This window comes from Chelonoidis abingdonii, chromosome 20 (genome assembly GCF_003597395.2).
Source record: "Chelonoidis abingdonii isolate Lonesome George chromosome 20, CheloAbing_2.0, whole genome shotgun sequence".
In the NCBI taxonomy this organism is placed as follows: Eukaryota; Metazoa; Chordata; order Testudines; family Testudinidae; genus Chelonoidis; species Chelonoidis abingdonii.
In genome coordinates this window covers 3,060,417-3,078,149 of record NC_133788.1, presented here as the reverse complement: position 1 = coordinate 3,078,149, position 17,733 = coordinate 3,060,417, and the positions used below count along the sequence as shown (strand labels likewise).

The window sequence follows — 17,733 nt, the reverse complement described above, 5'->3', positions numbered from 1 at the left end:
TCTCCTCCCCTCACGGATGTGTTTTGGCTTAGAAGACTCAGCAATAAATGCTCTTAGAAGGGCAGGTCTCGGTGGTGTTTTATTGCGTAGACCCCCGTGTGGTTTTCCTGGAAAGACACTGCTAACCCTGGCAAGCCCTTGTCCAGGCGAGTGAGTGTGTGGTAACCAGAGAGCATCTATGTAGAGGGAGACCAAATCCATCCCACTTCTTGGAGAGCCCTGCCTCCACTTCCTGAATCTGATTGTCAGTAGCCCCGGTCCCCTGGCCACACACACGTACCCGCTCACGCCCTCTCTCTCTGAATAGCAGCTCCATCCTGGCTTGGAGAGAGGAGCTCTTTTGTTGTTCAAATCACACACTCCAGCCTGTGGCTGAGTGCAGCAGGCTGGCTCCAGCCACACGATTCTTTTTCTCCTCCTTCTGATATCGGATGATCCACAGCGAGCGAGCAGCCAGCGAATTTCTGTGTTCCTTGCCGAAGGGGCTGTGCCATCCCTGGGCTGTTTGGAGCGCGTGGGAGTGGGTGCTTTGTTGCCCCTCACCTTGCCTTTGCTTCCAGCTCAATTCTGCCTTGTTCGGGGCACTCCTCAGCCTGCAAGCTGGCCCTGCTTTCAGGGTTATACCGTCCCCTCTGCATGCTTCCTCTGCCCCAGCATTTCCATTCGGACGGCGCTTGTTGCTGATTTGCAAGGTTGCCAGCATGGGCTTTTCAGAACCGTATTAACCGGACGAGCCTCTGAGCATTCAGAGAACGGGGGGTGGGGAAGTGGAGCTCTTTCTTCTTGGATATTGTGATCTTCAAGCTTCAGGATTTCTGAGCCGGGAGCAGCCCTTGGCCATGGAGGTGGGCAAGATGGTAAGTGAACAGTTGCTCTTAGTGCATGTTTCCAGTTCCAGCATCCCTTTAGCCTGGCCGTGGTTTGCCCACTGAGCTCATTTTAATCCCCTTTCTTGGATCTGTCGGAGCACCTGCATCTCAAGGTGCTTTTCCCTTTAAGTCCGGTTCATTTTGTTGTCATCACTCCTCGCCCTGTCCATTTAGCCCCTGTTGTGTGTGATTGTGTTTGGGAACACTCAGAAGACTGATATTGTGAGAGTGCAAATGAAGGATGGGGCAGGGGGGGAGGCCTTGTGAAGGGAAATCTCAGGAGTTTGCCTACAAGTTACCCAAATACATCTCACCGTCCAATTCCGTGGTACTTAGTTTCTCTGGACCACATTCTGGGGCTTTAATCAAGCAAAACTCTTTTCCAGTGGAGTCATGGGGAGTTCTGCTAGATTAAAGACCCCAGAATTTGGCTCCCATTGTTTTAATATGTGGGGAAAACAAGAAGTGCCTTTGGGGAGGGGGGCATTGGGGCAATTGTTACAATACAAGCATTGTGCTCTCTGGGGTTGGGAGTTATTTTGGGATTGATCCTCAGACGAAGTCTTATTACTGTGTTTGAGTTTCTGCCCCTCTGCCTGAATCAAGTGGAGTGTTGGGAATTGGGATTCACTCACATCCACCCATCTGAACTTGTTTTTCCCTGTTGCTCTGTCTTCTAGTTTAACACCATTCAGGTTGTGCCTTAGGGACTTGAGTCTCCATGTATGGTGCTGCTGCGAGTTCCTTATGCACATTTGGGCAAGGTTCAAACACATTCTGTGCTTTGCAGAGAGATCTTTGAGTACAACAGAAGAGGGGAGCTGATCCATGGTGCCTGCCTTTTGTTCAGAGCAAAGGCAAGTGCTGGATGCAAATGTACTTTCCGCTCGAAAATAGCTGTGTGGGGTAATTACTAGGTGGTGCACTCGGTTAATACACTAACCTTTCATAGTGCAAATAATAAGTAATAATGGTAATCTTTGCAAAGCAGGCTTTCATGTGCAGAGTGATGTGGTAGTTCTGAGCTGGAATAGCAGGGGCCAGCGTGGGTCAGGACACCGGTGCATTGGCAGAGCTGAGTGGGGGGAGGGAGCACAGTGTGCAGTCCTAATAACTATTCTTGATCTGTCTCCCTTTCAAGATCATAAAAATCCAAACAGAGAGAGGACCGAGGCACTTCTGGGGATCAGACCCATGGCTCTCACAATCACCCAGCATGAGCCTTCCATAGGGTTGCAGCTCTGAGATATTGGCACCCATCAGCTGCCAGGCATTAGGTTGTATGGTTCTTGGTACTTAATTAGATAAATGTATGCATTGCACACTCCTCTCATTTTCTCACATCTGCCTGCTGTGGTGAGGGATTCCTTTTTCTTTTAAGAAGACCTGCGTCTCGTTTGCTTCTCAGCAGAAGTTTGGGGGGAAGGAATTTGACAAAAACTCCAGTTGCTACCCTCAACAGTCTGACTGTCCGTGTACTGGATTAGATGTCAGGTTTTTTCACACCTGGGACCTTGCATTATTCTGTTTTGGATTCAAGCTTAGGACCTGCTTAATTCACAAGCACGCTGCTCACCCACATGAATGAAACACATTCTCTAGCAAGGGAAAATCTGTAGCTACTTGCTTGAAATTTAACTAATGTGTGGCGAAATTGGAGCGTAAGGTACTGTCGGATCATCATGCACCGCTCGATTTTTACCTTCCTCTTGGAAAGGTGTTTTCAGGCAGCATCCTTCAGAATATGCACTTGGTGAGAGAATATGACTGGCTACCCCAAAGAGCAAGGTTCATCCTGAGTGGAAGGTTCTGTAAGGACTGAAATATCATTTCCTTTCTCAGCAAAATTTTCCTTTGATGGTAGAATCACAGGGTTAGAAGGGACTGCAAGTGTCATCTAGTCTAATCCCCTGCCAAGATGCAGGATTTATTATGATGCCAAATTGCTGCAGAAATTTTCCTCTAGAGATTAGATTCTTGGGTACGGAGAGTTTGAGGGATCTCCACTCCAGCCTTTTCCAGTAGTGCACACCCTAAAGCCCGGGGGACAGAGCCAGAACGACTCTGGCTCCTGTTGTGTCCTATAAATACCAAGAATGTCCGAACGCTTATTTTTGCAGCACACTCCAGCTGCTTGATGCGATCGAATATTGAGAGTATTCTGGAGGCTGTGGGAGACTTGTCGTTACACGCTGTGCGTAGAAAACGCAGGGGACCAGTGACCTTCTGTCCTGCAAGCACAGAGATTAAGCAAAGAAGTGTTCAGTGAAAGGTTATTGTTGCATGAAATCCCCACATAAAATACAAAACTCTGCTAACACAGAGAAGGCTTCTGGGCATGCTTGTGAACTGGCTCTGCAACATGGGCCACCAGCTTAGCTGATTGGCTGCTAGTGACATCAGACTCATATCAGTATTTAAGCAATGAGACCAGTGGGGGCTTTTCTGGGGAAACAGCTGCTCAAGAAGTGCAGTAATTCCCTGGGATGCACTGCCTGGGAATATCCTAGCTTGTGCCAGTCAAAAATAAGGTGCAGGTTTTATCTGTGTATTTACTGGCTTGTTTCAGTTGTCTGCTGACTTCTGAAAGTTCAAAGCTGTGATGGGTAAAAACAATACTTAGCAATTATGTTGGACTCCTAATATTTGAAGTGCTGTGGAAATGTTAACTGACGGATGCTCACAGGCCCCTGCGAGGTAGTTAAATATTGTCATCTTCACTTGACAGGTGGGGATGCTGAGCCATAGAGGTTAATTGACTTGCTGTTTGGTGACAGTAGGAGTTGATACCAGAGCCAAAAGTACCTCTGCAGATCCCCCTTCTAGGAGTTACAGCCTTACCTCACAAGACAACAAACTGTTGAGAGTAGTAAGATATGAATAGACCATGCCTGTATCTCCCACCATTGCGTTGTTCTGGAATGGAGGGTATAAACGGGTCTGCTTTCTAACCATCCCTCAGTTCTACTCTTTCTGCCAGCTCTCATGGTCATCGAACCGCTGTCTCCCACACACACCAGTTTTAGTCTGTATTTGGCAGTTGTAGGGGTGTATTGATACATGTTTGTGGCCATTTGTTGCAATGTGTCTAGCAAAGTCCGAGATGTGTTCATAGCCTCTGTTGAGGAGCACCATAAGAGAGCCCATAATAAGAGCAGTGTTCAAAAAATAAAAAGTGTAGCTTGATACCTTCATGCTTGCATGGCTTTTATGCCTTGTGTTTGTGAAGTGGGGATGGAGGGGCTGAGTTTCCTTAATGGATGAAATTTGAATAGTCTTGGTATTTGACCAAGACTCTGTGATCTGAATCTCAGCCTTGCCTTTCTAGTGTCTCAACTGAGAAGAGGAAGAAGTCTCCCTCTAGGCCAGATTTGGAGGATTTTTTGAAGGTTGTGGAGTATCAGAGTGCCGTTGTCTGGCACACTTGAGACAGGTGCAGCCTGCACTCTGAGGGCACTGGGAGCAACATTGCTGCTTTAGAAGTATGCTGGTGGAGTATCGTCACACCGCAGCACGTTTATTTCTGCAGAACCTAGGAAGTCAGAGGAGCAGGATAAGGTTGTCTTTGGATCTAAGGTGTCTGGATTCTCTGGTTTCTGAGATGTTTTCTAAAGAGATCACTTGCTGGATTCACCCTTGGGAGCCCTGTGCACTCAGAACTTCTGCAGGACCCAGCTCAGTCTTTGGAGTCAAGTCCCACTTGTTTCCTAATTGGGGGCATTTGGGCTGCAGGAAAGTTCCTTCTCTCTCGTTTAGAGCTCCCGTGTCTTTGAACCCGGCTCTGTTCCGTGGGAGCAAGGCATGAAGTAAGAAATGTGCTTTATTTGTAGTAAAGGTGGACCCTTCTGCTTCTAGAGGACCTCCTGGCTGGGAAGCTCCCAAGTCTAGGTGGCCTTGATGTTCTGTTTGACCTACAACCACCTTTTAGCCTCCCTTAGAAAGTTTATGGCCCACAGAAAATGTGGCTCTGGAGCTCTCCTTCCTCTCACCTCTTATTCTTGTGATGTTACCCCTGTTGGGAAGATGATGGAGAGCATGGAGGGACACATGCTCATTCCGCGTCACCCAAAAGATCAAGGGCTGGTAAGGAGGCGGGTTCCGCTCTAGAGTGAACCGGAATCTGAACTTGCATGTTTTTCACTGGCAGATGCAGCTTTCCCCCTTTCCTTTCCAAAGTCTTGAGGAAGATTCAACAAGAGAACCATGAGCAGGTTTTGGACCTGCTAGTCCTATCCGGAGACCCCTCTGTTCATCCTCCCTCAGATCCCAGGTCACCTTTCATGTACTGATATTTCACACAGAGCAGAAGTCTCTTCAGCAGGCTGCTTGCTTTGTGGGTACTTACTGGTTCAGTTTTCTGCATAGGTTGGAAAGTACCGTTTTGGATCCAGGAAACCTTCCAGTTTGAAGAGGCGATATTCCCAAGATTTGTCCATTCTTTAAAATGTTGATCCTGTTATTTGTCTGATCCCAGTTTCATCCTTGATTTACTTTTTATTTCTGCTGGGGCTGGGATGATCTCTGGCCACTGTCGGGGTCTGTCTGGCAGTGCTTGCAGCTTACCATGCTTTTGCACTGATTCCTCAGTGTTCTTGCATCCATGAGGGAAAGTTTCTAATGTGGTTGTGACATATTTATTCATCAATTCATTACTCTGCTCTTTATAAAGCATTCCCAGGCTGCTCTGCTTTATACAAGGAAGCACATCAACCCCACTGAGAAGCTCAGAACTTGACTCGCACAAAGGTGGCTTAAAAGCCACCCTCGCCCCATTTCCTTGGGCTGCACTTAGACAGTCTCAGCTGGCATTTCTGGTGGCTTCAGCTACACTGTCAATGAAATCTGAGCCCTTCTGACAGAAACTCCCAAGAGAGGCCTAGACTGCAAGGACATGATGCCTTTGTGACTTCATCTTAAGTTTTTGCCCACTGTGACGACAAAATCCCACCTAAATCAATCTGCTTTGCCTCCAGTCTTTTTTCCTAAATCCCATTCAACGGAGGCCAGATTACATGAGTTGGAGTAAGGACACTTGTCTATTACTTGGACAGAATCCAAGCAAACCCTTCAGTAAGTTGGATGGATTGTTGCATTTGAGAACTCTAATGGCCCTAACCATTTTGGTTCAGACACTATCACAATGGATTAAATTGTGTATTCAGATTTATTAGGGTCTAGCATCTGTCTTTTATTATCTCTGTAACCCATCTCCTTTCCCTCCCATCACCTCTAATTCACTGGGTGCTCCGATAACAACAATTGCCTTGAGTTCTCTTCCAGTCTGTATTCCCTCCTGATTTCTGCCCTGCCACACTCCACCAAAACTGTTCTCACTAATTAACCTTAGAAGTCAGTATTCTCTTCCCAAGCACCATGATATCAGAACTGAAACCCCTGATATCTTCTCCACAATCTACAATATCTTATCACATTTTAGCTGGATGGGTTCTCCTTGCCATGCCTACCCAGTTACAGGTTTGTTTTGCAGATCTTTACCTGGGGTAAGTTCAAATGCAATGGCTGTACATGTCCCAGTTCCAGTGCCCATCTCCCTCTGCAGTGTTCTGAAGATTCTGTCAAGCCTTGCTACACTTAGGTGTATTTCTGCTCTTGAGACATGCACCCACACACCTCATCATCATCTTCGTATGGAGAGAGTAGGATTTGCCCCAAGTGAATCTGACCACCAGATATTTTCCAACACTTGCCACTGGTTTGGGAAGCCCTCTGCCCCAACTGGCATGAAGCAGAAGCACGAGCCATGTCCCAGCTCTTCCAAAGTGCCAGCGCAGCTGCTGAGTCACCAGCGAGAAGTGGGGACTGCGGATTGGAAATGCTGTCTGAAAGCACACTCCTGCCCAAGACACAAGCCCCCAGTGTGCATGTCTGCCTGGCAGGAGTCCCTTCAGAAATATGCCTGAGCTGGACAGGGTCCTACCAATGGTGTGGAAAACACCGCAGCCAAGGCAAGGGTCAAAGCCCAAATACCTGTAGGTGACTTGGTCCCTCCTCTGTTGCCCCTGTGACAGGAGGCACTTATCTCGCTTCCATGTACCTGTCTTCCCAGTCCCCAATTTGCCTCTCCCTTTTTCTTCTCACTCCTAAGCTCTGCTAGCAACAAGAGCTGGTACCACAAGTAGCATTAACGTTCTTCCCTGAATCAGATGGTGTTCCAGCTGTCCCTGGAGCCTTCTGTGCTGGGAGCAAGGCTCAAAGGGGGCAGCTCATAGCCACTCAGTGCTCAGGCTCTTGTGGAGGCTGCCATTTTTGTTCTCCAGAAGATCAGTTGTCATTTGCATCTGCAGGCCTTGCAATTGTGAAGTCAAGATTCAGATTGTGAGCCAAGCATCAGCCGATGCAGTAATATCTCCATGAGTCTTCAGGCAGCCTGAAACTATAGCTCTGAGAGACACATGAGTGCCCCACTTATCTGAATGGTGTGTTCACTCTGAAGCCTAATGTTGATTATTTACAGGTCAGCAGTATTCACTATTTCACTGCTGATCAAAGCAGGCAAGTTAGAGGAGGGAAAATCACATTATGAAGATCTCCTGTGCACAGAGCTTGGTTTCTGGGAGGGTCCTGGAAGAATGCAATTTTTTTTTCATTTCCAAATTCATCCTTTGGCTGGGACCTGAGGAGAAATGGCCAGGAAAGAATGGTACCTTTTTGTGTCCCTCACTATTGCCATCTCTTCTTGGGGAGTAATTGTTACAACTTCACTGGAAGGTTGTGGGTTTTTCTTCATCTGCAGCATGCCACCTGCCTCTGTGGTCTGCTCTGGCTGCACACTCCTTTCTCCATTTCCTTTCTGCTCACATTGTGTACAGGAACAGGGCTGTGCTCTTTTTGCTGCTACTGTATAAGGTCATCACGGCTGTGCTGCTGAGAGCTCTCGTGCTTCAGAAGAGTCTGCTCAGACATTGCTTTTAGGAAGGAACTGCAGGCAGAGCAGAGCAACTCTACTTTCCAAAGGATGAGGGAGAGTACCCCCTTAGTACCAAAAGAGCATTCGACTCCCATTCACGTTGTTAATCATGCCGAGATTGTTCAGCACTCGATGGAGGAAAACCTTTTCGGAGACTGTGTTAACTTGGACAGCTGCCTGTGTGTGTTTGTGTGGTTTTGCCTTTTGCTGCTTATTTAAAGAGAGAAACTTAAATCTGAGAAATTGTCCTTTATACCCAATTAAAAAGACAGCCCCTTTTTCCCTCCCTTCCAAACCCCCCCCCCCCCACACACACACACCTGCCCTTACTCCTACATGTCCCTTCCACACCTAGCGGTACCTTACTCCAGTGTGATTCGAGAGAGACAGCTGTGTGGCCGTAACTGAACTGTCCTGTCTCCTTTTCGTTCATAGATTATCGTTTTATAGAGAACTTCTGTGGGACCGTATCTTTCTCATGGCTCGAGGCCCCTAATACTGTGGTGTGCTATGCAGCTTGGCTGAAAAAACTTTCTGGGAGTTTGCATAACCTTTAGCAAGCCGTTTTTAGAAAAGAATTGAGGAGCAATGAGGAGCATTACTAGGAGGATTTGCCCTGGAACTTACTTAGTGTTTCCAAATCAATTGTGATGGTGCAGGATTCCATAGTCGACATTCATTTCCTTTTTGGACTGAAAGGAGACCTGAGAAATCTCCGTGCAGCCACTGGCTAGACCGGAACAATTCTTTGTCTAGTGGTAGATTTGCAATTCAAAGTACACTAAGCTTGTAATTTTTGTGGGGTTGTGCCTGGCAGATTTGAGACCTCTGCCAGTGCGTGCATGTGTGTATGAGAGAGCTATTTTAGAAATCCTGCTGCAATTCTGGATTGGTTGTGATCCTGCTTGTGGCTCTGGGTCTTTGCTGTCACACTAATGGATCGAGAGCTATTATGATTGCTCCTGAGTTTTGTCTCATGTGTTTCCCTTGCTGGATACAGATACATTTTGACCTTGCAGCCACGGTCCCCTGCTCCGTCCTGCTGTGATGATTGATTTGGATGTGTGTATCATCCACGTGACCTCTATGTAGGGCTGGTTTCAAGCGATGGCAACCATGTTTTTACCTTTTTTTATATAATTTTTAGTTTTGCAGAATAGTTGGGTCACTTCTGTTTCCACACCCACTAGTTACTTCCCTTCTCTGTCCCCCCAGCCAGCCAATCAGCATCCTCCATTCCCCGCCATCTTGTCTGGCCCCCAGAGCCATTGGCACTGATTGGCTGGAGAGAATCAGCAGTGGCTCCAGGCACCAGCGCTCCAAGCGCATGCCTAGGGTGGCAAGCCACAGGGGGCACCCTGCCGGTCCCTGCAAGGGTGGCAGTCAGGCTGCCTTCGGCGGCACACCTGTGGGAGGTCCGCCGGTCCCGCGGATTCGACGGCAATTCGGCAGCAGGTACGCCAAAGCTGTGGGACCGGCAGACCTCCCGCAGGCAAGCCTCCAAATCCGCAGGACCGGGGACCTCCCACGGGCATGCCGCCGAAGGGTTCTCCCACTAGCTTGCTGTGTAACCCGGGGAACATCTCTTAGGCCAAAATTTTTAAGTGTCCACTAATTCTGATGCCTTCATTTTAGTGTCCAACATGAAGTGTCCTAGGACTGATTCCCAAAAGTCACTGCGAAGGCTCCACTCTGGAAATGTCATGGGGAGGGGCTGAGGTTGTCAAACAAACCACAGCAAAACCAATTTACCCAGAAAGGGAGAATACTGCTTCCACATACTTCCTGTAACACATGCTAATGAAGTGGACAGGAAGCAAATGCACGCAACGTTGGCAACCCAACAGCATGCTGGCCAGGTTCTACTCATGCTGCACCAGGGCAAGGAGTTTTAGACAAAATATTTCCTACCCTGTTTCCTGTGACTTCCTGCCTGGACTCTTCACTGCAGGGTGGTAATTTCTACACCTGTAGCATTGACCGTTCCTTATTCTGCTTTGGGCATGCCTGCAGCTTTCACAGTGCTTCTGGCATGCTGAGACCTCATATACATCACAGGTATGACACAATCAGGGTCCTGCCTTGACTTGGGTAGAATACTGTTAAAAGTGCTACTGTGTTCTGGGCCTAACAGTGAACTCACACCGGACTATAACTCAGTTCTGGGGATGCTGTTAAGTTTTGATGACATTACAGCTCTCGCTATGCTGTAACCCTGTCCCTTGGCTCAGTTGTTGTACGTGTTGCATAAATGAATCCTGAGTCACATGGGCTGAGAAGATTTCTACTCTCTCTTTCCTTTCAGGGTTTCTGAGTTGTTTGCACCATTGCCTGAAAAGAGGAACTGATTTGCAACATCTCTCCTTCATAAAAGGGAGAGGTATGCAATGGATATGAGAACTGCCCCACTGCAGAATTGCTGATACCCTCCAATCTGCCAGGGCTCTCAGACAGGTTACTGCAATGCGGAGCAGACTTTCCACGTCCAGATTTTCCCCTGCAATGGTTTTCACAGGAAACTGACTTAGATTTTGTCCAGTTGTGCCTGGATTCCTGACCACATGCCAGAAGCCCATGGTCTTTTTGTAAACATCCCACTAATAAAAGCACTGAGCAGCTCCAGTTCTGAGGGGCCTGTGAGCACTCAGAAAGACTTGGGCTTCCCAGACACCAGCACAAATGCCCTTCCACATTAATATCTAGTATTTAACAGCCCGGTCAGGGGAGATGCTCTCCCCAGGAAGCTCGGTCTAACAGTCAATCTGACACACATTTGGAGTTGCCCTGGAGAGCAAAGCATCTTCTAGCAACTATGACAGGATTAAAACTGGAGCAAGGAGCTTCCTGGTCCACAGAGCTAGTCAGGGAACTCTCTCAGAAGGGAAGCAGTGGTGGTGAAGGGAGGCAGCCCGGAGCAGCTGTACATCAGTGAGCAAAGCCAGGCACCTTTCTGCCACTCCCAAAAACGAAGGCAGTGGAGCGGGCATCCCTTCATCATTCTTAGGAAAAGGTGCTACTATGCGGGGGATTTAGTCATAGTCTGGCAGTGCCTGAAGTAGCCCCCCGCTCTTTGCAGCGTGGTAGCTTGCAACTGAAATGTGCTTCCCCTTGATGGCTGGCTGGTGGCCTGTCAGTCAGGGAGTTGGGCGAAAGGCTGTGTGTCTAGTGAGAGGAGGCTTATTTTGCTTTTAAGATGGAACAAGATCTGCTATGAGATACCTCAGCCTTTTTTAACTTAGTTTTGCAACTCTAGTCACTAGGGCTAGTTTTGTACCACTGTTGCTAGCCGCGAGCACGGTGCTCTCCTTGGGCTACATCCTGTGAGATGCCCCATCTGCCTGTTCCACAGGTAGCAACTCCAGCCCCTTTGCAAGTGCCACAAAGCAGTTAGGTATGCTTTGGGCCTGTGGGCAGACAGCATTTTGAAATGCGTGTGCCTCTTGAACTCGGGTGGCTGCAATAAAACTGCTTTCCTCCCAAGCTCTGTATGTCCTCCCCATGGTCTGGTGGTGGTGCTTTGAGCTGGGATAAATTCTTTGCAAAACTGGCAAATGCAGCTTTGTCATTTCCCCACACATTCAGCTCATACCTCCTGCCAAGTGTCTGGCTTTGGAACTCTCTGGGAAGGTAGTTGGAGTCTAGAAGAGATGAATATTAGTAACATCCAGTGGTTTTGAGGGCCTCTGAATCCATTTGGCATCGAGTTGGGATTCTGTGCTGAGTGGGAAACCCGCAGTGTGTACAGGAGACAGCTGCAGTGAAAGAGCAAATGTAGCCACAGCCTGACTGAAAGGTGCAGAATGCGTAAAGCCCGACGCACCAAGCCTCGTGACTCCACAGATAATTAAAGGCAGAGAGTATGAACGTCATAGGCTTCAGCTTCACCTGGAGGTCAAGGTTCCACTAGCTTTGTATGGCCTTATGTGATGTAATTGACTGCTTCTGCTGATGTTGGCTCTGTCTCCAGACTGGAGGCCTTTGCCTGGGCTGGACCAGTCTGTCTGCACTTACATACTTCTATCATCTCACCCAGAAATTAGGTCTCTGAAGGTGAGATGATAGAAGTATGTAAAATAACAAAGGCCACATCAGGGACCTTGCTCTGAAGCCTCAAATGCTGGTTGCTGCCAGACAATGGCTGGTCCTGCTGTGTTCAAACATCAGAGCTGCCAATCAGCATTGTCCTCCTGCAGCAGGTTTGTTAGGAGTCATTTCAGAGGGTCCTGGTTCCCCCCAAGGCTTTCCCTCCAGGAGCTCTGTTGGAAAGTGCTGAAATTATATGAACTTCTTGTTACCTTGCTTCTGGCAATCGGGGGGTCGCATGTGGTGTCACTTCAGGGTGGAGGTCAGTTGCCAGTTCTGCACTATCTTCCCTATATTGTTGATCTGTTAGGAGATCTTTCTTTAATGGAAAATTCTTCCTTACTTTAACAGGAAAACCAGCCCTGGAATTTTTAGCTTGAAATTTAGCTTCCAAATTGGCCCAAGGACACTTGTCATGCTGTAGGAATGGATGGCTGAGGTGCCTTAGTGAGGCGCAAGATGGGAGGAATTTGGGAGGCACTGATTCCCCCCTCCCCCCCTCACTTTTCTCCACACATCAGCAGACTGGAGAGGCCAATGCTCCAAGGGCTTCAGTCTGTGATCTTGAACCAGCTGTGGCCTTGGGGCTTTGCCAAGAGATTGGATGGGTGTGTGACTGTGCAGAACTCTGTCTGCACTTAGTGAACAGTTCCTGTGCCCTTCTTCCCCCAGCAATACACTCAGCATTTTCTTTGGGAGAGACGCTGTTTTGGGGAGATGTGGGAGGGGCTGGTGGGATAAAGCGTGCCTTCCTGTGTGTTGCTGCTGATAATTGCCTCTCCGGAACCAGCTTCATACAGAGCTGCTGGAGCAGGAAGTGCTTTACAATGCTGCTCTTTCAGGGAGCGTTGAAAGGTCCCAGCTCCAGGAAACTCTTGGCCTTAAGAATGCTGAGTCCCATGCATATTCTTCCTTAACCTTCCGGGAAAGAGCACGCCTCTTGAACTGCCTTGGAGGCAAGAAAAGGAGGCTTCCTGTGCCTCAGACTCCCTGGCTTTTGCTTTCTGCAACACGCAGCCAGAGAGACCTCATTCACCAAAGCGCAGCTGCACCGAGGAGTCCCTTCAGGCAAAGCTCTTTCAAAGTGATACTATGTCTGTCAGCTGTGCTTGTGGCCTCAGGCAGCCAGGAGCCCTAACTAGCAGCATCACGCTCTCCAGCCACTGCTCCTCATGTTGCTGAAGAAATGAAAAGGGTGCGCTGAACAGAGGTCTTGACTGGACAGCTTCATACTTAATCCCCCTGGGTCAGATAGAAACGTACAGTGCCCTAGATTTTCATGCTCCAAGCAGCCCTAGTTCATAGTGCCTCCTATTGGATCAGGTGGCAGATCGGGGAAGGGGGTATTTTGGCACGGCATTTAAATGATAAAGCCTGCTATGATTTTCCTTAAAACTTGCTGCCAACAGTAGCACATTGGCAACAGTGAGATTACAGTACTGAGGTCTGGATGCTGCAGTCAGGGTTGAGATTTCACTCTAAACTCTGTTTTCAGATACTTGATTATTACCTTTTGGTCTGAAATTTCTCCTGCTCCTCCTCACCGCAGTTTGAACTATTTTAGGGGAGCAGCTCTCTACCCCATGCCCCTCTGGTCCTATGCTCTGCCTTCTCCCCTCTTCAGTACTTCTCTCCTCCCTGCACTGCTTGCCTTTTTATCACACTCCCCTCTACAGTTAAAGCACCATCCTCTTCCTGGGTGACATTTGTCCTTGTCCCGTTGGGAGTCAGTGGGAGCTGCAGGTCCTCCTCAACTTTGGAAATGTGACTATTTAGGTGTCTAGATATGGATTTATGAACCTCGCTTTAGGTTGACAGGAGCCAGCCAGTAACACCTGCAGCTCAGAGCTTGGAATGAATGTGAAGTGTAATGATCATAGAGTTAGATAAAGGACCTTGTCTGTCTATTTGAATTAACCCAACCAAAACCCTGGGCACACTCTTACCTCACACTTCGGGGAAACATAGAGTGTGATCCACTCTTGCTGGCCTGTCTCTGATTTGATTGGACAGCCTTAGGTTTCACGCTCCAGTGGTCAGACCCAAACACCGGCTACCTTCCTTTGCGAAGTTGGTTTTATTTTCCTCATTCGTCTTGGTGTTTAAAAAAGGGAGAGTGAGAAAAGTAAATACAAAAGCAGTGAATGTGAGGCTGGAACAGGCAGGTTGAAATTTTGTGTTCACTGAAGTCCGTTTCCTGCAGTGACAGTGTACACACATGAAGTCGTCTGCTGCTAAATGTAAAGCTCAGACCCTGTTGCTGGTGTTAGATGCAGGCTGTGACCTGTCTGTGTGCCCCTTGTACCAGTGCAGGAGATACCTCTCCTGAGCTAATCCCTCACGCGTAGTGTTGCTTTACCTGTAGTTCTTGCAGTTAGTTGCTTTCTATAAATACAAGTTAGATGCGTAGAAAGGGAAGAGCAGTGTTTTAAAGGTGTTTCTTGACTCCATCTGGATCCTGCTATCTATGCTCTTCTTCCTCAGGGCATAAGCAGACTGCAAACTGAGCAGCCTCGGAGGAAGTTTCCCCCAGAGCCAGGTTATTCCATAATTCCCCACTGCAGGGTTTCTTTCAGCTGCTTCTAAAGCATCTGGTGCTGCTGGCCACTGTCACAATCCAGGTACTGAGCTAGGTGGGCCCCTGGTGTGATCCAGTTTGGCGGTTCCTGTGCTGACTAGTTCCTCCCATCACCTGTCCACTGAACTGCTCCAGAGGGAGCTCAGTGTAGTTTAAGCAAGTTAATACTGAGCCACACTGAAAGATGCTCGAGGGAGGATTGGGTGGGTACCCGGCTATGGAGCCCATGAGGGGAGGCAGAAGGGAACAGTGGCCACATGGTAAAGGGCAAGGCATCCCTGGAGCCAGGCAGGTGCCTCTGAAGGATGTCTGAGTGGCTGCCCAGGTCCCACAAATTCTGCAAGTTTAAAGGCACCCTAAACATTTTGACAATGTATTGCATGGGGGAATCGAGTGACATTCTGCGACCTGTGTTCTACAGGAGGTCAGGCGAAAGGATCTGATGGTCCCTTCTGGGCTTAAAATCTACAAATCTGTGAATCTGTACTGCCTTAAAAATCCGAAGCACCCTTCTCCCAGGCTGGCTGCTTGTCCTCCCTCGCTGAGATAAACAGTCCTGATGTTCTCCTATGAGTGCATTATATGAGATGCAGGAGGGAGAGAACCTTTGCACAGTGGTGGGGTGGGGGGCATTTCAACCCTAAAAGGAATTCCTGTGCAGTATTTGAGTAACTGTAAAGTGTGGGTTAAACTGGAAACTGCGTCTCAGCTTTGACTGGAGCTTTTGCTACCTGTAAATGCTACGCTGTTGCAAGTGGCAGAGAGATGTTTGCTGTGGGAGGCACTTGGCCCCCCAACTGTGCTTGTGCAGAAGGGTCTCTGTCTGCTGTGCCTTGGGACATATGTTTTGTGTAACTGCTAAAGCCCCCAATGCACTCTCCTCAGTCCTTTTCTGTTGTGCTGAAGCCACAGGGGGGGCCATCCTGAGACCGAGGATGTTAGTAACATTTGGGGAGGACTATAAGTACATCAGGCATTAGGAGGGAATTAGTCCCACCACTTTAATTGGCTGAGTCAGTAATTATCTCCTGACTGTGCTGAGCCAGCCTGTTTCTCCCATTAACGTACTGTGAGGTTAATGGAGGCCAAATTTAGACTGCTAGGTAAGAGATTGAAGTCCAGGACCTCCATAGTAGCATTTTCTGAAATGCTTCCAGGGCCGCACGCAGGGCCAGTTAGACAGGCAAACTGTAAGGTCTCAATACGTGGATGAGACGATGGTGTAAGGAGGAGGGGTTTAGATTTATTAGAAACTGGGGAAACTTTTGGGAAAGGGGGAGCTTATACAGGAATGATGGGCTCCACCTAAACCAAAATGGAATTGGATTAATGGCAGTTAAAATTAAAAAGGTCAGAGAGCAATTTTTAAACTAGGGCTGGGGGAAAGCTGACAGATGTGGAAGAGCATGTGGTTCGGACAGAGACATCCCTTAGGGGAAGATCTATTAATGGAGATTATCTATATCCTAGTAAGGAAGAGAGGATGGAAGATAATAAAATAAGGGTAGGTTGTGATGAGAAACAATCAAATGAAAAAGAGTCCCATTCAATTACATCACACAATGTTAGACAGCTAAAAAGTGACAAGTTTTTAAAGTGCTTATATACAAAGGCTAGAAGACTAAATAATAAGATGAGTGAACTAGAGTGCCTCATATTAAATGAGGATATTGATCAGAAACTTGGTGGACTGAGGATAATCAATGGGACACAGTAATACCAGGGTACAAAATATATCGGAATGACAGAACAGGTTGTGTGGAGGGCGGCGGGTGGCGGGGGAGAGGCACTATATGTGAAAGAAAGCGTAGAATCAAATGAAGTAAAAATCTTAAATGAACCAAACTGTACCATGGAATCTTTATGGATAGTACTTTCATGCTCAAATAATAAGAATATATCAGTAGGGATATACTACTGACCACCTGACCAGATGGTGATAGTGACTGTGAAATGCTCAGGGAGATTAGAGAGGCTATAAAAATAAAAAAATCAGTAATAATAGGGGATTTCAATGATCCCCATATGGACTAGGTACATGTCACCTCAGGATGGGATGCAGAGATAAAGTTTCTTGACACCTTAAATGACTTCTTCTTGGAGCAGCTAGTCCTGGAACCCACAAGAGGAAAGGCAAATCTTGATTTAGTCCTAAGTGGAGCACAGGATCAGGTCCAACACATGAATATAGTTGGACCGCTTGATAATAGTGACTATAATATAATTAAATGTAACATCCCTGTGGCAAGGAAAACACCACAGCAGCCCAACGCTGTAGCATTTAATTTCAGAAAAGAAAACTACACAAAAATGAGGAACTTTGTTAAACAGAAATTAAAAGGTGCAGCACCAAAATCCCTGCAAGCTGCATGGAACATTTTTAAAGTTAAATCTTAGTGAGGAAAATAGAAAGGAGCATAAACTCTGGCAAATGAAATGTAAAAATATAATTAGGAAGACCAAAAAAGAATTTGGCGAACAGCTAGCCAAAGACTCAAAAAGTAATAGCAAAAACTTTTAAGTACATCAGAAGCAGGAAGCCTGCTAAACAACCACAGGGCCCCTTGACGATTGAGACGCTAAAGGAGCGCTCAAGGACGATAAGGCCGTTGCGGAGAAACTAAGTGAATTTTTTGCATTGTTCTTCACGGCTGAGGATGTTAGAGAGATTACCAAACCTGAGCCATTCTTTTTAGGTGACAGTTCTGAGGAACTGTCGCACATGGAGGTGTCATTAGAGGAAGTTTTGGAATAAATTGATAAATTAAACAGTAACAAGTCCCAAGAGTTCTGAAGGAACTCAGATGTGAAATTGCAGAACTACTGACTGTCGCCTGTAACCTATCATTTAAATCCACTTCTGTACCAAATGACTGGAGGATAGCTAATGTGATGCCAATTTTTAAAAACGGCTCCAGAGGTGATCCCGACAATTACAGGCTGGTGAGCCTGACTTCAGTACTGAGCAAACTGGTTGAAACTATAGTAAAGAACAAAATTGTCAGACACGTAGATGAACAGAATTTGTTGAGAAAAAGTCAAAATGGTTTTTGTAACTGGAAATTATGCCTCACCAATCTACTAGAATTCTTTGAGGAGGTCAACAAGCATGTGGACAAGGGGGATTCAGTGGATATAGTGTACTTAGATTTTCAGAAAGCCTTTGACAAGGTCCCTCACCAAAGGCTCTTAAGCAAAGGAAGCTGTCATGGAATAAGAGAGAAGGTCTCTCATGGATCAGTAACTGGTTAAAAGATGGGAAACAAAGGGTAGGA

At 47.3% G+C, this 17,733-nt stretch overlaps 1 protein-coding gene across 2 annotated transcripts in view; it reads left to right on the top strand.

Annotated features, from left to right (window-relative positions):
* Positions 1 to 271: 271 nt before the first annotated feature.
* The window catches only part of HIP1 (huntingtin interacting protein 1), a 70,527-nt gene continuing 53,065 nt past the window's right edge, over positions 272 to 17,733 (top strand). For both annotated transcript variants that reach the window (XM_032789683.2, XM_032789682.2), the window contains exon 1: positions 272 to 857. In XM_032789683.2, the coding sequence (XP_032645574.1) occupies positions 840 to 857 (18 nt within the window). In that variant the 5' untranslated portion in view covers positions 272 to 839. The remainder of the gene's footprint in view (positions 858 to 17,733) is intronic.